General features: G+C 38.6%; 1 protein-coding gene across 3 annotated transcripts in view; it reads right to left on the reverse strand.

Annotated features, from left to right (window-relative positions):
* zbtb16a (zinc finger and BTB domain containing 16a) overlaps nt 1-17373 on the reverse strand; it is a 169833-nt gene that overhangs the window by 86815 nt on the left and 65645 nt on the right. For all 3 annotated transcript variants that reach the window (XM_055046493.1, XM_055046495.1, XM_055046494.1), the window contains exon 3: nt 15113-15210. In XM_055046493.1, coding sequence (XP_054902468.1) covers nt 15113-15210 — 98 coding nt within the window. The remainder of the gene's footprint in view (nt 1-15112; nt 15211-17373) is intronic.

Consider the following 17373-nt stretch of genomic DNA (forward strand, 5'->3'; position numbering starts at 1 on the left):
GAGCTCTTCCATAAATGGGATTCATAGCCCTCTAATCTGCGCTGCGAAATTGATCTAAAAAGTTTCCCAGAGCTATCGGGCAACTTACATAATGCAATAAAGTGCCGAGCCTCAGAGGATATTTACTTTTATTACCGTTTGTATCACAAACTATCGTCCCATCCTGGTTTCTCAGTCTCAGGCTGCAAAGGAATGTAGATTCTTTGCAAAAAACAAAAACAAACAAAAAAAAAAACATGCATTTCATTCAAATAAAAGCATAACAGAAAAAAGTAAACTTGGAGCTGTCAAGAACACAAAAGTGACTGAACGTGATAAATAATAAAAAAGAAGGCTACATAAAAGGGCAGATATGCTGTCTGAATGCAGTTTAAAGATGACTGAGTGGCATTCTGATGATAAATTCATGCGACCATTACAAGTCTTGGTCAAGGTCTTTGTAAAATAATTAATTTCTCTGACCATTTATTTATCTACATACTGCCTCTTTTGTCCACGCTTTGAGATTTAAGCAAACGACTGGGAGCAATGTGAACAGAGACCGACTGCCTGCTAACGTGAAAATCTGTTGACACTTGTGTAAAACCTGCCTAATTACACACGCTGCCATGACACAATGAAGAAGCTGTCAAATCTGAATGACTGACTTCAATTTCTGCACGTCAGTGAATACCGCCGGCTCATTACGGAAACAGATAGGAGGCAGCAACAATCTAATAGCTATAGTGCAAATGTATGAACCACCGTTGTGTTCCTAACACAACAGTGGTTTATTGTGGAGGGATAATGCTGCAGAAATGGAGACACCAGATCAGGAATGTGACAGTCACACGGTGTCCGTCTCTGGGATAACGCTCACTTCTCCTCCAGTTTGGATCAAGAAGAAGTTTCGATTTGATGAAGCCCCATTTGACTTCCAGCTACAGACCGATGTCTTCAGAGCAGCAGGGAGAAGAATTAGTTTCCTTCAAATATTGAGGAGACTTTTTTCCTCTATTTGGGTCAAAATCTCATTTAATGCGGTTCGGTGCTCAAAATTAAGCCTAATTTACTGTATTTGTTCTTTTGAAAGCTTCTTAAGTTTCACCACACTTCACTCGGTCGAGAAAATAAGTCCTGAAAATAAAGAGCTTGAATCAATTATAGTAAGAAACAGTCTGCACTTTTTGCTAAATCCACTTCATAAAGTTATCAAATAATTATGTAGCATCTCTATTTTTTTTTGTATCTCAATAGGCACATCACAACCAGGTCTGGTCTATTTACAAGTATCTAAAGATCTAAATACTCATTTATTATTATTATTTTTTTTTATATAGTTTCCAACATTGTCTCATTCTGTTGGACAATGTCTCCCACCCAATGCATGAAGCTGCTACTGAACTGCAGGGCTTCTTCAGCTGCAGACCGCTGCATCCTGGGCGCACAAAGAAGCGTCATCGGAGATCCTTACTCATGTTTTCATCCTTGCTGTTTTTTTGCACATTTTATTCCAATTCTTAACAGTCTGTTGTATTTGATGAACAATATACATGCATAGGCCAACTATGAGAGGCAGCTGATGCAAACTGGAGGCTGTAACTGAACAAATAGGCAGACTAAGCAGCAAATATCAGCTTGGTGCATTTGTGCTGCAGTATAAATGGCAAAAAAAATTAAAAATACCCTACACAATGAGCAAGTTTACTACTATTACTTAAATCAAAATCAAACTAACGATACATTTTAAATAAAATGAAACATATATATTAGCTTCTCATGCAAATCTTTAAATTGCCACCCTGAGAATCTCAGAACGAGGACTGGTTGTGATGGTAAAGTGAGTGCGGGATAAACACTGCTGTGGCTACAACGTGCGCTGACTGTCATTACGGAGCACTGACACAAACCCAAGAAGGAAAAGCTGCACTGTGATTTCCTCCGAGAAGTGATGCAGAAATCCTGCATCAGTGACCGTCTGTGTCTTGGTCTGCATGTTCATATTCATATGAGTTTTACAGACCTGGATCAATCCAGCCAGTCTTGTGCACGCACACACACCAACACACCCATGCACAAAGCAACACAAATCCATACTCGCCACAGGCTCCTCTCCAATCTATTTTCTGCTCAGCTGGTTTTAAATGAAGTTATTATGACTCATTAAAATGCCCACAAGCTTGTGGAAGTCGGCCAATTACGATTTAAATTTAGCCTTCTGCTCTCACAACCTTATCTCTCCCTGCTGTACAACCTGCCTCTCATTGCTGATTCTCTTTTCATATTTTAATCGGGAGAAAAGGTTTGCGATGCGTTCAGGAATCCTTCAGCGGCCTCAGATGGCGCTCTCACCCGAGAAGCACAGGGGCATCACTGCTCCACGTGAGCACCGTCGCAAAGAATAATTACCCGTTGAGGAGAAAGATAAAAAAACAAGAATAAAAATTAAACCAGGATTATATTGACATGTGCAGTCCAGATACACATAAAGCAGAGCCTCCTCCTCCCTGTGTGGAAAATACCACTAATTACTATACAGAGCTGAACAAATGGACCTTGCCAGTACCACAAACACACACTGCCACATACACACAAAGTTTCTCTGGGAAACTTGGATTTTCTTTTTTTTGTTTGTTTAATCTAATGTAACAAACACTATCTGCTTTTCCTATTCTCCGTGCCCATTCTGCCCTCCAGACGCAAGGTAGAGACAGATGCAACATTCCTGGAAGCAGGTTCATCTCCAGATGTTTCTGAATTTATTGGGATTCATAAACATAAAGAGATGTTTTCTTTTTCTTCTTTTCTTTGTGTTTGCAATTGACTGTGGAGGGGATTTAAAGAGCATGTCATATAATAATCCGCAATATTTACAGTCTGACACGTTAGGGACAATAAATATTCTACATAATAAATCTTTCATATTTCTCAAACACCTAAAAATGAGATCACGAAAGCAAAGATAGATTAAAAACTATTTCTATTTATGTTTTTTTTAAGGCAGGTGCTCCAAACCCAGTGCTATTGGGTAGAACTGCTTCATTCCTGGATTAGCCACAGGCAGAGCCATCATTCCCAGTTGAACAAACCAGTCACCCACTGGGCCATGTCTCCTTTCAGAACAGAGCAATTTCTGATGTTGACTTCATTTTCTTTATTAATTTTTACTTTTCATAAAAGGTAGTCCTGATTCATTGCTTCTATGTTGATTTGTTTTCAGAATAGATCCATCAGTGTCATTAACATTAAACATTGGGCTGGCAATTTATCATATAATCATTTACCATAAAAAATTCTCATCTTGCAAAGATTTTTTTGTTTATTAATGTCTCAATAAATTAAAAAAAAAAGAAAAAAAGAAAGACAAACTGACTGTATTATTAGAAATGTGATTTTTACTATTTTCTCCACAATTTGTTCCATAACAGCATCAATGAATATCAGTAAAGCCTGAAAATATAATGAAATACAGTTCCTGCTGATTTTGTCTAGAGCGATAATTGTGTTATGAATATTGTGCCATACGCAGCAATACAGTTACCTGAAAAAAATGTAATCAATCATTTTTATCATTTTCATTTGAACACTACAACAAAATATCGCAATAAAAAGTCCATGTTGCTGCAAATGATCTGTTTTTGGATTTTACTATAAAGTAATCCATGTTCACAGTTTCAGCTAATCTCGAACAGAGCCACTGGCTATTGCTGTCATTAACATCTTTGTGTTAATGTTTTTATAGAAAGTAGCCCTGGTTTGCGGATACGACGCTTAGCAGTGTCTCTGTCCAGATCCGAATCACTGCCGCTGCTGCAAATAATTCTGTACTCTCCCTCCTTCCCCTTCCGTAGGAAAGAACTCCTGGTCTAATTTTCCTGTGTTTTTAAGCGTAGCTTTTTTCCCCAATTAAAAGTAACATTGTTCCTTTATCATGGATAAACACGCCTATAATAAAATGTCCAACCATTTTCTAATGTAAAGCGCTCATAAAAACACATTGATACCAGGGTCACCACTCGTTTCCACATGGTTCTTATTGGACGGCGACATAAAACAACGAGCTTTAGCTACATCCCCACACAGATGGTTTGATCAATCAGTTGTGTCACATTTTCTAGACTTCCATGCTACAGAGGATGCTCCATTGTCCTCATGCTGCCCTGAGCTGTTCTGAAGGACCCTCAGCCTGAATAATACACTTCCAGAGCAGACAGAGCATTTCCACCTGATCCCGCTTTAGCCCCTGTGAGCAATGTTCACTATTCATCCTGTAGCATCCCCTCACCCCCCAAAACACACACGACCTATTTTAACATCCCATTCTGGAGCAAACAAACGTCTGCATCTAGCGCGTCTGCTCTCTCCGTTTCAGTTAATGGTGTGCGTGTGTGTACTCGATTCGTGTGCACACACTCGTGTTTATGGATGTGTGCATTCTACAGTATCACTTGAATTTCCAGGAGAGCAAATTAATTGGAAGCCTTTTGCAATAATTGACTTTTACCACACACACACACGCACACACACATGCAAACCAGCATCATGTACACACTGCAAGCAATCACATCCCTCCCTCAGACACACACACACACACACACATTGCTTGCTGACAACAAAGCTGCTGGGAGGAGGGAGGGATGATGAAGCGAATCCAAAATTCAATCGACTGTGTTCTTGTTTTGAGCAGAAGGCACACAGTGTACTGTACTCCGAGAGGCCATAAAAGTCTCACTCTACACACACACACGCACAAAACAGCCTTTGGTAGACACAGACGTTTCAGCAATCACCCTCCATCAAAACACTTTGTCTCGCATACAAAAATAAGACTTGGCATCAGAGCGGAATACCAAATCAAGCCCATTAAGGGAGCACAGGGGCACTCGCTACTTAGCAACCAAAAGGATTTAAAGCTGCAATATCCCTGTAATAAAAGGAATAAGATCAAGTCTTCCTGTTTTTTTCTTCCTTTTAGTCAGAAAATAGAGAGGTCTGAAAAGCTAACTTTGAGCTTTCGCTCTAACTTTTCAGATCGACGGGTTTTGGAGTAATCAACACCACGGAAAAAAGGAGAGCAGTTATTGGATTATACACTAATCCGCTGGAGCCATTCGTTTGGCAAGAAGTGGTTTCCTCAGGGATCTTTTATTCCTTTTATTTATTACTGCTATTAATTCTTAGGAGGGCTTAATCTACTTACATCTCTGAAAATGAGGTTTAGGCTTTCACATGTGTTTGTTACTGTAACTTATTCTAAAGGGTCGACAGTGGTTGGCCAAACCTTGCTCTCATTTAGTCCACATCTAGTTCGAAGGAGATGCTTCAAATCTTTATTTGGGTTATGACATCAGAAGAGGCTTCATGTATCTTTAGACATTTAAACATAGGGAAGAATAAGTATCATTTATTGTTCCAGCTTGGGTAAATTTAAGTGTACAAGCAGTAGGCGAAAGGTAAATGCAAGGACATTCAGACAATGTTAAAAAAGCAAATTTACAACTAAATTAAAAAAAACTGTACCATTATTAAAAACATTATATTCTTCTTAAAAAATATGTGTAACTGTTTTAAAAGAATGATGAAATGTGCATCTCTCCACAAAAATCTATCTATTTACAAGATAATTAAATCTGCAAATATCAGAAATGTAAATACTTAGTTTGATGGGAGCAGTGGTGGTTAGAAAGTTGAAGGAAGGATACGTTATATCTCTTCTTTGTGCACCAGAGATGCAGCAGTCTGCCACCACAGGAGCTCTACAGCTCTGCAACAGTTTTTTTGTAAAATGATCCAAATGTTTTTTGTTTTTTTTTACACAGAAAACTATTTTGAATTTATAAGGTTCAATTATATTCATTGATATACAACCCCTGCACAAAAAAATTACTTCTTAAATCACCAAGTATTTGGAATGTTATCCCCGCCTTTGTTTGGCTGAAAATAATTTTATTTTAAGAGAGGAAAAATAAGTGGAAAGTGAGTTAATATGCACCTCAGAAAAATTCTACTTTCAAATGTTCAAATTCACAATTATATGACCTGAAACCAAAAAAAAAAAAAAAAACATTAGAAATGTATTTTTGCTGTCAGATTATATCAGTCTAATTTGGTCCTCCCTCATCATCTCCAACTGGACAACAAAACCCAACAGAACACCTCTGGATGTGGTGAAATAGAAGATTCGCTTCATCGAAGTTCGCCGAACGTTCTGCTGCAACTGAGCGATGTTGTCATGTAAATCTGGACCCAAATCTCTGAGTCATGTCTCTAGCACCTCTTTGAATCAATGCTGTAAAGCATTAAGGCAGTTCTGATGGTAAAATGGAGTCCAACTCATTACTAGTAGGGTGTATCTAATAAAGCGGCCACGTCAGTACACAAATACAAAGCTGGAGAGCAAATGGAGACCAGAAGCGTATAAACTCTAATCTGAGAAGCTTAAATAAGACGATGAAGTCATTAGACAATAACTTTAAGTTGGATGCAGGTGATGCATTTCTCAGGAGTTACAGTTCAAACCTACAGCATCTCTTCCACAAAGGCTGCTACAGGTGTCAGGTGGGGACACACTGAGCTTTAAAGGAAAAAAAGAGCAAAAAGCCACGAGGCCTGAGAGTGGCTCCAGCCATGGAGCTGCCAAACCATTCATCCAGACTCTTTATCACAGGGGATCATCCCTCACATACTGTTCACTTCACCTATTTTTGTGTTTTATTTCTTCAAAACCTCACTTCTGTTCCCAGAAGCCCAGAGCGCAGGCACACAGAGTTCTGGCTTAAGGAGGGCACTCGCTCTGAGCAACACGTTTCCAATGAAGTCGCATTTGCTCAGGACACAAGTCTAACAAGCACCCCCTTACACACACACACACATGCACGCAGACCACCCCTCCCCACTCCACTCCACCGTCTCTGAAGGCTACTAAAAATATTAGCTTGACAGCTACGCCTGATGCTGCTGTATTATGAGCGGGCCCCTGTGCTGTGTCACCTCTCACTTGTGCCCTGCCGTGTAATGGAACCCAGCTGGGAGTCCTCCAGTGGCCCGATGCCGGCGGTGTGGAGAACCGTAAATCAACAGGGTCAGGGGAAGTACGGCGAGGAGCGCAACGTCAGTTTTAAGTTGCAGAGGAGAAAAAAAATATGCTGCTACATAATGAGCTACTGCTGTTGGTATTCTCTGTCAAGCTGAGTTTATGCACTTAGAAAATCACTGTAGTAAACAGAGTGTCACAGAAGTATTCACACCCACACAGAAAGAACATTTTGAGAAGGGTTAGGTTCTGCAACAGCAATTCGCAGACCGCTGTTCAATCCATAATCTGACCTATGACCTCTGGTGTCCATATCTAAACTCAGCAGCTTTTGCAGCATGTTGCTGTAAAAATCTTTCAAGTGTGAATACAAGCAGGGAACGTTTGTGTTCTCACCCCTCAGGTCATATATTTTTCCAAATTTCCCATTCGGCACTTGAATTTCAGGATGAAGGCCATTTTTCAAAATGGCCGCTGTTTTTGAGCCTCTTATGGCAATTATTGCCACAAGATTTTACCCATTTTTACATCATATGTTTTTGGCTTTGGTCATCCTACTCATAGGACATACAGGTCAAAATATATAGCAACTAAGGTTTTGGTTAACTAAGGCCACCAGTGGCAAAAACTCTGGATTTTAGAGCAAACATATTCTCCATTACAACAAAGGCGGTCATATTGAAAATAGCCACTTGAGAAATTAAACACAGATCAAGAAAATATGATTTGTATGGTTTCAAGCTACAAAGGCCCCAATTTGACACCAAGCAGTCATCTAATTGGCGATTTTAGTACAACAAATTATTTTCCATGACAACCGAGGTGGCCATTTAAAAAAAAAAAAAAAGAAAAGGTAAATATGATTTCTATAAGTCCAAATATGTATGATTTGACACCAGTAGTATTCATCTGTGGTACATATTGGCAAATAAAGTGCAAGAACAAATTTTCCTTAATGAAAAATGGCTGCCATCTGAAATTTTTCAGTAGTTTTTATCAACAAAGCAAGCTCCTTGCCACATTAGTGGCAAGTTAGATTCTTGTATCCACATGTGAAACATTTTTCTGAAACATTTAATGTTCTGCTGCACTAAGCTGGACAAAGAGAGCATCAAACAGAGAAACAGCCTAAAACCATTTGTTATCTCTGGAGGAGCTGCAGAGATCCACAACTCAGGGAACTGGATTAAATCCTCATAGAGGTTGCTTTCAGAGTTTAAATCCAAGCATTTCATCTATTGGGATGTCCTAGTCAAAGTTCAGACCTGAAGCAAATATATTTGAGAGAGGACTTTAAAACCATCCAGTCTGATAAAGTGGTAGAAATGTTGCAAAGTTTTGACTCATTGCACTTAGAACTTTTGCACAGAACTCTGAGGGAGTTGGAGTGGATTCAGGTGACAAAATCAGCTGTGAAATAAAAATAAAAATTAAAAAAATTTATGCAAACTACTAAACAATTTGGTTCTTTTTTTTTGTTGTTCTGATCCACTTCTCTTCCTGCTACTTGCTTTTAATAGCACCCCCTCCCACCCCCCTTCGATTCCCCTGACTCTCGTCTCAGTCATGCATACACACTACAGACACGCACACACATGCACACACACGCACACACATGCACATTTAGGAATTTGTGGCCTGGAAGGCAGTCAAGTTTCATTAATTTCTGGGTTTGGGTACAGTACAGTGTGTTCCTGGACTCACATCTGCGAGCGATCATAAATGCTGGAATGCTGGCAGAACATCCAGACCTGCCGGCACAAATATGTCGTCATCACTGAGAGGGAAGAGCCGGCACCGCGCCAAAGCAGCCGACCGGCTGAGCAGAGCGCCGAAACAGCCAGACAAAAGCGCCACGGAGAAGGAAACAGGCAAAGCCCATTAGGAAGACTGACCCTCCCACCATATTTATTTGAATTCACAGCATTTTTTTTTTGTTTGCTTTTATTGAAATGTTCTCATTTATTGGGCCATTTTGCTCTTGAACTCTGACTGGGATCAGATTAGAAGAGTGAATTGGCACTTTGGAGCCAAATCAAACAGCTGGCTGAGGCCAGATCTATTCTGGTGGATTTTCTTTTAAAAAACATCTTCAATGCCTCTATTGACACTTCCCTTTTTTATTACTGGTAAATCGTCAACCAGCATTTTACTACATATTGAGCATCTAGGATGTGAGTTTGCTTTAACGAGATGAGCCACCAAAAACCTTCTGGCTTTGTACCATACAGATGAACCAGATTGCCCAATTGTTAAGCATAGATGCAGCACTCCAAAACAATTGTGCTCCATTTAAGTTATTCAGATCCTCACACTAATTTTAACCTACAAAAATACTAAAAGAAGTTTTAAAATCATGATTCAGTAAGAGGAAACAACACAAACCAAACTGGCTCTATGTTAATAGTGATGACCTAATCCAACCTTGTTGGATTATTATTTAAATTGAATTATCAGAGTTAAATTTCAATAATCACACTCAGGCCTAATTTCTGTAAAATCAAAAACTCACTTCAACAACTTGGTGGAACCATGATTCTTGCTCCCTCACATAAAATACTAATAATCCAAAGTAATTAGCCACTTCACCTTTGAATGACTCAAGGAAACCCAGATTACTGCTTTAGAGTGGCCTAGTCAAACCCCAGCCTTAATTTGGATAAAGTTGCTGTCATTCTTTCAATATGACTGAATTAAAGCAATTCTACAAAGCGAGCCGTACAGGGGGATTACTCTTCACAGTATTATACTCTTAATTAAAAAGTAAAATACAATTTAACTTAATATATGAGCAGTAAGTTACCAAGAATGGTGTCTTGAAAATAAACTAAAACAAAAACTGCCTTGGGTTCATAAAAAAAAAAAAACTATTTTAAAGATAAACACACTTCTGACTTGTGTAATGTCCACAATTACCCAAAAGACAAGCCCATTTCAAGGCACGGCAGCCATTTTTACGTCAGGGTGGAGTTGAACATGCCGCATCAAGACGTGCGTTTGCATAATGAAGTCAGCGTTGTAGAACCAACTGAGCTGTGGCAGGAATTTGGTGGCTTTAACATGTCAAGATTCGGTTCCTGGAGATTAGTAGAAATGCTTGATTTAGGGGTCTGCTATGCTGTTATTTTTTTCGACCAAATTCAGCCCCAACTTAGTCTACAGTTTCACTTTAATGTAGATGTACATTCTGTAATAAGTAAACCTTGTTTGAGCTTGTATGAAATAAAGAATAAACTGGCAAATTTTCACAGCGATTAAGGAGTTTAAAAGATGTGAACCTATTATATTTAGAAATGAAAAATAATTTTCTGCCACAAGTCTTTGAAAATGTAACTGGAAGTTTCACTGAAGGCACGTCCTCCAGAGGAAAGCGCCCTATTTGGCAGATGTTCTGAAACGGATCCAGATCAGTCGCAATATTTAATGACCGCCCTCCCGCTTTGCAACAAAGTTGAGCAAAATTTGGTATTTTCTAAAACAATCTGAAAAACAGAAGAAGCAAAAAGCAGTGTAGAAATAAAAGAAAAAGGAGACATTTTATTTACATGTTATTCCAGCCTTACTTTATCAATACATTATGATAAATGGAATTAGGAAGTGTTAATCTTCTTATGGCGCCTTGCAAAAGTATTCATACCTCCTGTCTGGTGTCTTTTATGAATTTATATTTCTGTGTTTTATGATGTAAAGCACTTTGATCTGTTTTGTTGCTGACTAATGTGTTATTCAAATAAGTTAGATTGGTTAACTTTTCAACATTTTGTCACATTACAACCACCAACTGTAAAACATTTCACTTTGTGAACAAACACTGAGTTTAAAACATAATAAGAAAATATCGGAATCAGAGAAAAACATTTATTTATAAGTTTGTACTCAAGCTCCTTTAACCAGACATTCCTAAATAAAGACAAGTTGTGTCTGGTCTAAATTTGGCTGATTTGACTTTATAAAGAGAGAATAAAGGGGGGAATGTGTCTTCTGATTTCAATTGCATGTGGGCAGCAAATTAAAACTGCTGAACACATCACACATGTATTTGCATTATTTTAGCCTTTATATTAGCAGGGTAAGCTTGTTGAGAATAAGTTCTCAATTTCAACTGTATAAAAAAAACGCATAAAAAACAATAAATGTAAAGCATGGTGGCGGCAGCATCAGGCTCTGGGAATGCTTCTACTCAGCAGTGACAGTGACGGGTATTGAAAAATAATATTAAATGCTACTATGTTGTTCTCAAACCCTGTGGCTGGAATGTGAGTACGCAAAAAAGTTGAATACTTTTGCAAAGCGGCACTGTAAAAAATATTTGCAAGCTAAGGTTTTGGGTTCCACCCTCTCCATGCAGCCTGTCAAACATTAAACAGCATGCAGAGATAAAAACAATGCTAACAGGGAAAAAACCAAACACGTGGCCTGAGACGGAACAAGGCGAAGGGAAAACAAAAATGAAATAGCTGGCAGAAGGTAGACTGTACATACTGTACCCTCAGAGGTGGCACGCTGCCCAGACGGGCAAGCTGCCAAATCTTCTGTAGCTACAACAAGCTGAGGGAGAGACAGACAGAAGGACAGGAAGACAGGCAGAGAGAGAGAGATGCAGCGAGCAAGGCAGCGGCGTCTGAAATGCTCCACATCCACGACGCGCCGCGCATACCAACAAGCCTCTCGCCTCATCCCAATATTCTGGCTTTTGTGAAGCGAGCTGACGGAGTATAGCGACAGGAGGAGAGGTGTGGGGAGGAGGGAGGCGGTGGGGGGCAGGGAGGTCAGAGGGGAGGAAACAGGCTCAAGCTGAGGGTTTTTGGGGTGAGGTGTCGTCATTACAAAGAGACATGATAAAAATCCAGACGTGGTGTCAGACCCAGAAAAAGCCCTGAGAGTCAAACAGTGGAGGCGGAGGAGCAGAAGAGGAATAAAAAAAAAAAAAGCTAAAAAAACCCCCCAAAAAACAAAAGAAAAAGACAACAAAGAGTATCAAAGAGGCTCTGTCTCTGCGCTGTCTCTTCCCTAACCGTCGCCCGTCTCGACTGAAGCGCTCGGCTTGCCTTTCACTCCAGACCAAAGCGGCGATGAATCAACAGTGGTGCGTGCAACAGCACAGGTTGATGTCGCGCATTGACACAGCCTTGCATGGAAAGAGGAAAGAAGAAGAAAAAAAGAAGGCAAAGAAAAAGTTTGTGCACTTGCTGCCACAGACGCTAAAAATACACTGCCCACATCTTCCGCTCATGGTGGGGTATGTGGTTCTTCCTCGACTTTTCACCGTTCTGTTTTCCACTTGATCATCACTTTCATTCAGTGACAGCAGATTTAAACTCTGACTCATTATCAACCTGTTGATAGAACACACATGTTGGCCTGCAGGAGTCTAAGCCCTTCCAGAAGCTTCGCAATAAAAAAATATATACACATATTCATTATTGTTACCTCATAGGAAAAAATAAGGGATAAGCATTCTTTAAGACGTGTGCAGCATAATCTCTACAATAAATGTATTGATTTTTAATTAGTAAATGAAAATAGAGAAAAAACATGAAATGAAAGGAAACAATCAATCAAAATGTTCATTTAAATCTGTGAAAAGGAACATTATCCTAGTAGAATTCAATGCAAAATACAGCAGTTCACGCCATTTTCATTTTGGGTTACTATTCTGGTGCAAAAATATATTTTGTTTCAGCAATTCATTTCATAAACTAAAACTCATATGAACTCATTAAGCCCAGAGACATTTTTCAAAGAATTATTTCTGGTCATTTTAATGATTATTGCTTATAGGAAGCTTAGTTGGGGGGGAAAAAATCATTTGGAAAGTGTCCATAGGAAGCAGGTATAACAGCAGCAAAGATGCACAGACAGGAATTTATGCAAAGTGAGCTCTGACTGAGCAGTAAGTGCAGATACAGTACCCAGGCAAACTTTTCAAAAGGCACTCGTTTCTGTATGAAAAATCTTTTTTTCTAATTCATCCAATGCAGTTTGCTAAAATGAATTTTGTATTTTCATTAGCAGAGGTTCTCCAGACTACAAATTCATTAGCATGGCTTCAGGATGACAGATCTCTGCACCAGAGATGTTAAGTTTTCTCCCAGTGAGTGAACCCACCAGGCCTCAGCGCCACTGTGATAAAAACATTTCTCTGTTTGTTTCTGAGTGACGAGTCAAAAACAGTCATTTTTGATTTTAAGATCAAGTCAGTTGACCAACAAAAGGTGTAGGAGACTTGGAAATATTAGCTCCAGAAGTTACAGTAAGGGTTGACTTACTATACAAGGAATAATCACAGAAACAGACAATAATGCTCATTAGGTTAATTATGCTAATCTTTAATAATAATAATAATAATAATAATAATAATGAACGCTTTAAATTAATCAGCATTATTTGGAAACAATACAGAGCTGTGCAACACTTACTGATCTTTCCTACACACACAGTGTGACATCGACTCTGCTCCTGATCTGAATAATAACTGGACAATTATAATGGGCTTCTAATAGTTTTCATTAAATCAGTCTTTTATTTACCAGTCTAAAACTTACTCATTAATTAGATTTCTGATGTTGCGTTATTTTTATCAATATCGAATTTTACTGTGTAAGTAGATTTTCAGTGATGAAGAAAAGGAAAGTTACTTGATTTTAAACTAATAATAATAATAATAACAATAATAATAAAAAGAGACTTTTTCAATCATCCATTTTTCCAGAAAAATTTGTATTGGCAGATCGTAGCTTTACAAAATCAACAATCTGTGCATCGAGATCAAACATTTGGGAGTCGTGGTGTTTAAGGATTCTAAAACTTTTGTAGAAAGTAAAAAAAAAAAATAAAAGTAAATCTAAAACATAGTTTCAATAATGAACATAAATTAATAACAGCCTTAAAATTGCCTTTCAGTTGATCAGAGGAGACATATGCAGTAATGACAGATACAGGAACACAATAATTTGTAAACTATTTGCTTTCCGTTGTGGAGCTTCATTCTTTCTGCTCTGACAAGTGATTGAGAGGATGGGGGGCTTGGTAGTGGAGGTGGTGCGTGTGCATGTAGGTGTGTGTGTGTGTGTGTGTGTGTGTGTGTGTGTGTGTGTAGGTGGGGGGTTGGTTGTCACATGTTTGCGCAGTGAGGATTGTGAAAACAGGGTGTAATTTAAAAATAAACAGTGAATATTTGCTCAGAGCAACTTCTGCTTGTGACACACTGAGCTGTGTGCTGAGCCAATTCACTGGCACAGCGTGAGTTTGTCATTCATCTTTGTCATAAACATAGCAAGGCTGTCAGCATCAGTGTCAGTCACTGTTAAACTAGTGGTGAGACACGAACAAACAAATGATTCCTGTAATTATTCTCTTCAGAATCCAGGACTGCAAGGGTTGGGGACGTTGCTGTGTCCCAAACAGGGACAACTTAAGCACCTTGATGTTTAAATTGGGGCATTTAAATCTTTGGCTTTTACTGATTTTATAATCTGAATGGAAGAGAATAAGGAAACTTTTAGCTACTTCAAAAAAACTAAATTAAAACTACGTGTGGTTGACGACCAGACCTCAGTTCATTTTATAACGTTTAAAGGCCCAAAGGTGTTGGGAGCCTGGATGGTGATGAGCCTCAGGGCGACTCAACATTTCAGGAAGCTGATTAGTCAGCGGCACTCATTGGTTTGTTCAGCTTCCAGGATGTCATCGGTATCTACATCTGCAATCTCTCTACAACACCTGCGTGCTGCAAAAGCAAGATATTTCAAAGACTTTGTGATGCTGTACACCATCAAGATTCTGAGCCATCGTTGTTAAAAGTTTGGTCACCACCGCTTTAAAGAATTGTCCAAAATGTAATTTATGTCTGCTGTTTGAAGTATTTTTAACCACTTTCTACTGTGCTCTTCTCCCCCTTTTTCTTGTAACAAGTGGGTTCTATACATTTATCATTTGTAATTCCTTCATGATGAAAATAAATATATATTTTAAATTATTTGTTTTGGTAAAATAACCACTCCATGAGTGGATCACTGCTGTGTGCAGTGGCAATGTCCCATAATTGCAATGCTCTTGGTTATAGTGCAAGAGCCATAATAGTGTTTATTTTATCGGTACCTGAATGGGAGAGCAAGTGCATCCGTAGACGGAGGCTGTCGAGGAAGCTCTTCCCGCAAAGCTCACAGCTGTAGGTCTTCATTCCACTGTGCATCTTTCTGTGAACGAGAGAAAAAACAGAATGATTCCAACTGTACCCCATTGGTAAGAAAGTCAATTACAACAGGATCAGCTTCACCAGCAAGTCAAATGGTTTAGAATTCAATTTCAGCCTTAAACCATTACATTTCATCAATATCTGCTCAAAATGCATATTTTTCTTTACGTAATACTTTTGTTGCATCTACATCTATAGACAAAGATAAGACGAAAAATTAAAGACAAGAGTTCTCCAAATTATTTCATGTATTGAGAAAAAAGGTTTAATTCAACTTGATTTAATTAGACTTGATTACTGTCAGACATAAAGGATCAAGACAACACAAAGTAACCCCAAAGATCTCAAAAGAACAACACATCATATCTCACTCTCAAGAAATGTAAAAATACATCAGAAAAAAATAACCAACATCTGTAAAGATGAATATAAACACATAACACTTTGATCTCTTATAAAAGCCAATAAGAAAATGTTGAAATCAAAAATGATCTAATTATAAGATAAGGTAAGGTGATTTTATCTATATAGCACCTTTTCAGCAACAAGGCAATAGAAAGTGCTTTACAGGAATTAAAAGGAAATACAAACAAACTAACAAACCGAAGGAAAGAGCAAAAGAAGAAAAATAATCTAATAATGTTGATCCAAAGTAAATAAACTAGATTCTCCTATTCAGGGTAGCTATAGCATAAGTAAATATCCTCTGGTTTAATTTCTTTTCTGGGTTAGAAGAATAATTGCTAAGATAGTTTTTTCTGGATTCCAGGTTCTAATCTCTGTTCTGGGTTGCTAAATAAGTATAAGTAATATCTGGACTTTCTAAGTGTACTCTAAATTTGTAAAAGTAATGAGTACTCCACTGTTTCTAAGTATTAATAAAAACTAAATGTTTATGGTCTGGAAGAATTTTTTTCTGGATTCTGAGTTTGTTGTAATTCCTTTTCTGGGTTGGGATGATAGGAGTCTCTCTGCATAATAATCTAAAAATTAATCTAAGAAGTAGAATATTTGTCAAAAAAGTGAGTACTCTACAGTTTCTAAAAAATAAGCTGAAGAGTGACTAATTAGCTATTGTTAACTAACCATCTCATAGTAAATACGTATTAGTCACATGACCACCTTTCTGAGAATACACAATGAGCAGATAATAGAAAGTGGAAAATGGCTCTAACATACTGCCCCAGTTTTCACTTGAAGATGTTCAACAAAGAAAAAAACCAAAAAAACAGTGAAATATTTTTTTGAACTCAAAGTGGCAAAAAGATCAGCACTCTGTGCAGGAACAAGCTCAGATCACTAATGGAGTCCCTTTAAGTTTGTTTCTTTGGGAGCCTTGTTATGTTGTGAGATGATATTGCCCTTTCATCAGCAGATAAAAATAACACTTGGTTCAACAACTACAGGTCAGTGGAGCTCGACTGGAAGCTGTCAAAGCAAAAATCAAGCAAGGCTGCAGCAAATTGAATCAGAATGCTTCCCTCACGCAAAGTTGCAGGACGGCTAACGGCTTTATGAGAAGGGCCAATCCTTGATGGACAATAAATCCCCTATTTCCAAATGACAGGCAGTTTAGGTGCACAAGGTCAGACAAAACGAAGGGTCAATATTTGATTGTGCAGTGAAGGCCTTGAAGGTTAGGTAACTAAATAACAGACTTAACACTAAAAACGCCTGTGTTGCGAAATCCTCAAGGACCCCACGGCTCAGTGAAAAGCATATTATTCTTGCGCGATTTCTAAAACAACGCTCTAAAGCAATTAAGGTGACAAGAATTGCCAAACAACTGCCAGGGAGCCTTAAGCCTCCTAAATACTTCGAATGCTTCATCTTGAGACCGACAGCACTCACACGCCCACAAATTGAGATGACTGTTTGTCAAGACGGTGCACTTTCAGAGTGTAATCTTCAACACAGGTCACTGTCTCACATTGCTAGATCATACTGGTGGAATCGTAACCCAGACAACTGGCGAAACCAAAATTGTGGAAAAAAAAGAAAGGCTTATGATTCAACGTACAGGTGAGAAAAAAACGACAACGTCAAACAGATTTCACTGTGAAGTTGGGTGGCAGAGACAGATTAGCCGAGCGAGTTCTTGGGGAAACAATGCCCTTGATAAGAGATCCGCTCAACTTGGGCGAGATGACAGCCATCCATCACA

Source organism: Poeciliopsis prolifica, unplaced genomic scaffold (genome assembly GCF_027474105.1).
Source record: "Poeciliopsis prolifica strain line A6 unplaced genomic scaffold, Auburn_PproV2 SCAFFOLD024, whole genome shotgun sequence".
Classification (NCBI taxonomy): Eukaryota; Metazoa; Chordata; class Actinopteri; order Cyprinodontiformes; family Poeciliidae; genus Poeciliopsis; species Poeciliopsis prolifica.